Below are 7137 nucleotides of genomic sequence, written 5' to 3'. Positions count from 1 at the left end.
TTTAAAATGGATTGTTGCTGATCTGGTCCGCAAGTCAAGGGGGTGTGAGTTAACGGCAGCGGCAGCTTACCTCATTTTGTTTGCTTTGGTGGCGTTAGTGATAGTGTTCATCCTTACCCCAGTGATGTTTTGCCTGGTGCAGATGGATTGTTGAAAGCGATTCGAAACATAACTTGTTAAATTGGAGATGGGGGTAGAAAGAGATCGTGTGCCCCCGAAACAGTAGCTTGCTCTGAGCGCGGGAGCCTGATTATTCAGTAATAACTACACATGACAGCAGTCATGGCGGAACCGTGTTTTAGCATATCCACTCAGCCCTGCACCTCCCCGAGACAGAGCCCTTCCCAATGAGAAGGTGGGGCTGGGTCACTGGCATCACCCGGCAGCCGGTTAGAAATGAGGGCTCGTAGGCTGCACCCAGCCACACTGCATCAGAGTCTGCACGTCAGCAATATGCCCCAGGCGACTCCTACTAAACACAAATTTGGGAAGCCCTGGTCTGAGGCACGTCTTCCTCATCAGCCGTGAAGAAAGAAGCCAACGCAACTGTCCAGTCACCATTTGCAGTTTGACAGTTTAGTTTGTTTAGTAAATGTTTTGCTGTATCCTGCCGTGTTCCAGGTGGTGTCAGACACAGAGCAGGCTGAGGAGGAGCTGTCTGTATTGTTCTGAGAATAAGGATTAAGATGATAAAAGTGCTTTACAAGCCCAAAGATGCGGGCTAATTGACAGAGGTGTTGAGGAATTAACACTTGGAGCCTTTAACATGAAAGGTGTCCCGTAGAAGTTAAATTTGGCGGTTTGGTCTAATTGCCTGTTTTGTTGCAATCTGTTTTCTTGTTTAGTTTCAAAAAACATCCATTTATTTGACTGTTAATCTTTCTTATGTCTTAATGCCAACCTGCAACTGGAATTGTACAGCTGGTACAATCTGGAATTGCCTTAACGGCCTCAGAGTATCTTTCAAATATTTACTCCCCAAAAGTGATACTTTATCTAAAGTAGAATATTTGTTCAGATGTTTACTACCTTATTTTTCCATCACTAAAGAAAATGTAGCATCTCATGGCATTTCTTCATACTGTTAGTTACTCTGTGATTTCTAGGTATTTATAACTATGCCAATCACAAAAGATAGACAATATTTTTCTGTTTTAGGAATACAAATAAATGTTGACATCTTTTGGTCCTTAAATACCAAATATAGGAGAAAGATAGCCTTTTACATGATATACCTCTTTAAACAAATTTTGGGTGACCTTTTTTCCATACGGAAGAGTGGGTTTCAATGAAATTTCTGCAAATTAAAAATCTTACTTCAGAAAGTTTTCTTCATTTGGTTTTTCATCTGAAGCTGATAAAGTTGGGAAAGTAGGCATGAAAGTACCGCTTGTGATGCCCAAATTGGGGCATTATTTGAATACAGCTATGTATTTTAAGGATTACAGAGAGTATTTCTTGCATGTGGGTAGTGGAATCCATCATCCAGGTTTATGGGTTTATGATCTACGCTGCTTGGCAGATTGCTTAGATTATGTTAAAAAGATTAACAGTCAAATGTATTGTTCTTTGAGACAAATATTAAGATTTACTCTCCGTTTAAAGATCAGAAAACAAAACTTCATACTACTCATTGTGGTATAGCCTTGTCTAACCCTGGAATTATTTTGTTCTCAAAGAGATGAGATAAAAATGTGTAATTGCTTGAACCAAAGCTGATCACCACCAACTCGAGGTACTTGTCTTACCAAGGCAGAAGCATTGTCTTCAGGTAAAGGGCTGCTAAATTTATTCCTTCATTTATTCTAATGTATATATTCAGAGACTTTACTGTGGGCCTGGACTGTTCTGATGTTGGCGGTTGATCGTAAGTTACATACACATGGTAGGTGTTCTCCTGAAAATTGTTCTCAAGGGAGATATTATTCATTTGGAAAGATGTATAATTGCTAAATGTTACATACACATAGTCCCTGTTCTCCTGAAAATTATTCTCAAGGGAAGAAAAGAGATACTATTCATTTGGAAAGATGTATAATTGCTAAATGTTAGGTGATGCGAATTAGGCAAGCGATATTTGAACTGAAGCCTGAAAGATGGATAAGCGGTCCTTGTCATTTATTCTTGAGTTGCTTGTTTAAAAGCACATGAAAGTGATGGTATTAAATTTCATTTTTTTGGCAAATGGGTGGCAACCATGTCTTACTGGGAATGGCTTTGCTTTTGTCCAGGAGAAGCTGCGTTGGGTCGGAACTGGTAGACTGGCTTCTAGAACACTGTCCTTTGGTCCAATGCAGATCTATGGCCATAGGGGTCTGGCAGCTCCTACTGGATATGGGAATTATGTCATCAGGTTAGTGTTACATGTTTTGAAGGCACAGAATCATTATTTTGTTAAGCTACTTGACCAAAATGTGCTTGATTTCCTAGATGATATTATAATCTAGATGGAAATTGTGTTTGCTGGTAAATATTTGCATTCTCTTGTAAATGAATGTGACAGTTCATCTTTTGTTACTTCTCACACCTTTTGTAAAAATAATTAGGTACTTGTTTCATTAACTACTACCTGTAAGAGTCTTTCCCTTACCCCCTCTCTTCTCTACTTAAAATGATGCACACAATTTTTAAAAACAATCAGTGACATCTTTAGTTGCTCTAAATGTGTGAGTTGTCTTGCTGTACTTAGAATAATCATCAGAAACTGACTTTATGAGTAGCATGTGTATGCCATTTTAATTGTGTAAGTAGTCATAAACGATCTATGAAAATAAGCTGTTGAAACAGAACAGAATATTGATGTTAACTAGAAACTAAAATAGATGGTGGATATCTCTTTTCTTTGTTGAGCCAGGGAATGGAAGACTTAGAAGTCAAGCAGTTTGGATTCTTTATTTATCTCTATCACTCAGGTGCTGGTTTGTCACTGGGAAGCCCTTTTCTTCTATAGATGATAAATATTGAGGGTCAGAGAACACAGTAAGTTTCAGAAAGGCACACCCCAGGTCCCACTGTGGAAAAGTGGTACAGATGGGGATGTGGGTGTAATCTTAGTCGGTCACACCTAGCACCTGATGCTCTTCTTTAGAAAAACAGTTAACTGCCTTTGAGGAATATAATTATCAGCTTGCTTGTGAGGTTCAGGTTTCTGCTTAGCAAAACATTTTGTGCTAGTATTTTTTGGAAAAGTCTCCACGTCTTGATTTCTTTTAAAATAGGGTTTCCCAACCTTGGTAGTGTTGACATTTTGTGCTAGATAATTCTTAGTTAATGGGGGGGGGGCACTGTCTTGTACATTATAGGTTGTTTAGTAGCATCCCTTTCTTCCATCCACCAGATGCCAGTAGCACCCCCTAGTTGTGTCAACGCAGAATGTCACCCGACATTGCTAAATGCCCTCAGTGCTGGTTGAGAACCACTGATCTAAATCTTGCCATGGTGTTGTATTGTTGTACCACCACGGTATTTAAATGTACTGCTTTGGGACGCTAAAAAAAAAAAAGTTTCTTCTACTGCGTTTGAATTGCTGTTGATTTCACCTGTCCCTGAAGTAGAATGGTTGTAAAATACATGTGAATGTGCTGGCCAGAGCTTTAAGTAATAAAAATAGGGTGGTCAGTAAGTCCTTTTTAATTCAATGGGACTGTGAACATGAATGGACTTCATTATCGTCCTATCCCTGGCTTCTCCCTAATAATTAGTAGGCCTTTCAATTTATTATTCAGTTTATGGCCCTCTAAATGATATACTTTACAAAACTGATCCATGCCTTTTTTGTTCCCAACAGTGGACCAGCATTTATGCTTTCAAGATACCTATGTTTTCTACCAGTTTTCGTCTGATGAGTGTAGCTACTTGTACTGTGAATTTGAAAGAGAAGAGGCGTGGCAAAATGGTGTCAAACTTTTACTGCAGCTTGTGCCTCTCATTCCCACTAGAGCTGGCATCTGTGAACTGTAAGTAGATGCTGTTTTGTTCCGTTGTAAAATTATTCTCACTTAGAGAGCCATCCCTGTGTCTGGGGACTGTGCTCTGCTTTTTAAGATCATCTCCTTTAAGAAGTAATTGTTTTATTCCCATTTCTCAGATGCAGGTTCAGAAAGGTAAAATGCTGAAAATTCAGTCCAGTTAATAAATGACTGAACTGGTATTCAAGCTCCAGAAGTGCGTATGCCTCACTGGCTGCACCACGCTGCTTCTAATTTAATCATTGCTATATGAGTAGATGATATAAGTTGGGAATAAACATGATTTAGCTTAAGTTGGAATAAAATAATAACTGACATCTTATCCTCTCTCCAAGTCGTGACTTTCCTAAGAAAGAGCTCAAGAGACATTTCTGAAAATAATCTAGAAGCAACATTTGGCAAATTAAAACACGTGAATCATTATCACATGAAGATGCTGAGTCACTATATGATTAAAATGAATTAAAATTAATTCATTAGACGGGGTGTGGGAATAGGACTTGAGTCGTGATATGATGATTCTGACATGCCTTTGTTTATCCACAGCATTAATGACAAGCTTATTTCAGTATAATGAATTGCAGATTAAAAATTTCAGTTAGCAACTTTTATGTATTCAATTTTTAGAATACGTTGAGATTAGCAGGGCAAGTGGCATTATCCTCATCTCATGGGTAAGAAAAATAGGTTCAGGGAGAAGCACCCACAAACATAACAAAGATGAGTTACTCTTGTTAAAAAAAATAAAGACGATACGGAACAGTTATTACAGGCTTTTAGAAAAGAAATAAAATGTCAGAATATTAATGAGACACTAATAGGTTGATTGTAGAGGATGCATTTTATGTCAGGAACTATGCTAAATGCTTTATATTCATTATTTCATCAGTTTCCACTATTTTAAAGTGAGGAAACTGAGGTATAGAGATCAGGTAACCTATCTACGGTCACACAAGTGGTGTGTGCAGTATTCCATGTCTGTCTGGCTGTAACACCCGTGCTTTTAACAACTGCTAGAGTGTGTGCCTAAGAGTTATGGGGGTCATTCTAGCTTCCCTTTCTGAGACGTTATAACCAGAAGCTATAAAAGTGTTAGACTGACTCTGAAATGGTTATGAATTCAGTGCCAGTGGCACCACCACTGTTTATAGAGCACCTTGCCATGGTAAAGCAAATATAATGCATCATTCGATTGTCTAAATAAGGAAAATGTTTCTTAATGTAATGTGGTCTTAATGTAGGTCAGAAGTTTCCCAGGAAAAGTCAAGGAGCATTTCAGTAAATTTTAAAAAGCTTTGTAAGAAGGAGTGGAATGCTTTTTTTTTTTTTTTTTGTGGTACGCGGGCCTCTCACTGTTGTGGCCTCTCCTGTTGTGGAGCACAGGCTCCGGATGCACAGGCTCAGCGGCCATGGCTCACGGGCCCAGCCGCTCCGCGGCATGTGGGATCTTCCCAGACTGGGCCACGAGCCCGCGTCCCCTGCATCGGCGGCAGGCGGACTCTCAACCACTGCGCCACCAGAGAAGCCCAAGTGGAATGCTTTTTAAGCTAGAGGTGGCTGTGACTCTGTGGGACTGGCACTCTCTGGCAGCTTTTCTTAGCCATTTCGCCTCCTGAAGTCGGAAGTGTGCGCAGTCCCAGGGGGTGTACCCAGATTAACGGGGTAGAGGGTGTCTGAAGTAAACTCGCAAGCAGTCCTCATGGTTTATCTCCTTTCTCTCCCACCGAGGAAGCAGTTTGGAATGCCAGCGAGTTGACCTTTTTACAGGGAATCCCTGAGTCTACTGTAGGTTCTAAAGGTGAAGCTTTTTAAAAAATTTGGTTCCTAATATTCTAGATTACTTGCAGTCTTTTGTCACACTGATCACTGTATACAGTGTCATGCCTCTGGGATTGATAATCACTATAGCATGCCTTATCAGCACATCCTTTTTCTCTAGGTGTGAACTTGTACATTTGGGGGTGGTAATTCCTCTGGGAAAATTGGCATTGGGGAGCTATAGACCTGTTTACCCCATATTATAAGTACAAACTATAAAAAGATAAAATTACTGAACCCACTGCAAGTCTCTTCTGGAGCAAAAATATGTGTGTGTGTGTGTGTGTGTATGTGTGTGTGTGTGTATTTGTTTATTTATTTATTTACTCTATACTAGAGTTATAAGCAAACTTCTAAGCTCTGATATAATGTTTTGGGCCAGATTTTTGAAAGCTAAAGTTTAGGTTATCCAGACTTGGAGTAAACTGTGGTCAGAGAAAAGATGTCTAGGGACATTGTCCTCTGCCAAGCCCTTCCTAAGGTTCAACACATACGATCCCATCATAACTTCTGCTCTAATCTGGTGATCTCCATTCATTCTAGCCCACACCCGTTTATTCCCTCATGGCCTTGTGAAGTTCTGCTCTTTCCTTGTCAAGACTTCCCTCAAGGGGGAGTCCAAGTCCTACCTTGACCACAGAACTTGCGTGATACGTGCAGTCTATGATCAGCGCTAACTTTTAGTAACCTACTGCTCTTGCTGTTTGTTTCAAATTTTTTTTCCACTCTTCTATGTCATTCTTAGTCCTACGGTATTCATTCCACTGTATTATCCATTCATTTTTACCTATTCTACCGAAATGCCCTCTAAAATCCTCTTTACTCATTAACTTACATTGTCCGTTCACAAGCTGAAAACCCGGTCCTGTGGTTCTTTTAATAACCCTTTGAAGTCTGCCTGTGCAGTTCTACATTGGGGTTGTTCTAATTTGCCGTCTTCTCTCTAAATCCCTTTAAAATTATGTGAGGAAAGTACTTCATGTCTCTATGTAAACACCGTTGTGTAAAAGATTCATTTTTAAAAAGAAAAAAGAAACGTAGATTTTTTTCCCATTTAAAATAAAATGTTTAAAGCAGGAAGGAAAATGGAGCTAATGCAGGTTTCTAGGCTAATGTGAAGAAACAAAATTCCTATGCTATACAAAATAACTTTTCTATCCAAACTGAATAGATCCTTTGAAAACAGTGAGTGCATTGGTTGTCAAGGGTACTGCCTCTGGGGGAAGAAAGAGCAATCGTGCTATCTTATTCAAACTGAAAGGCAAATGAAATCATCCAGAATGTCCTTTTTCCTAACTCTTTTTTATTGGGATGGTGCAGTTAGGAACCCTGAAGTAACATTGTAGGGAAA

The 7137-nt window shown here is 39.5% G+C and overlaps 1 protein-coding gene across 1 annotated transcript in view; it reads left to right on the top strand.

The window, feature by feature from the left end:
• Positions 1-2301: 2301 nt before the first annotated feature.
• RAPGEF5 (Rap guanine nucleotide exchange factor 5) overlaps positions 2302-7137 on the top strand; it is a 172589-nt gene continuing 167753 nt past the window's right edge. Inside the window, exons 1-2 of the mRNA XM_007447441.1 lie at positions 2302-2353; positions 3788-3956. Of these exons, the coding sequence (XP_007447503.1) occupies positions 2302-2353; positions 3788-3956 (221 nt within the window). The remainder of the gene's footprint in view (positions 2354-3787; positions 3957-7137) is intronic.

This window comes from Lipotes vexillifer, unplaced genomic scaffold (assembly GCF_000442215.2).
Source record: "Lipotes vexillifer unplaced genomic scaffold, Lipotes_vexillifer_v1.1 scaffold474, whole genome shotgun sequence".
NCBI lineage: Eukaryota > Metazoa > Chordata > Mammalia > Artiodactyla > Lipotidae > Lipotes > Lipotes vexillifer.
The sequence above is the reverse complement of the archived record's forward strand: the minus strand, read 5'-3'. Positions and strand labels throughout refer to the sequence as shown.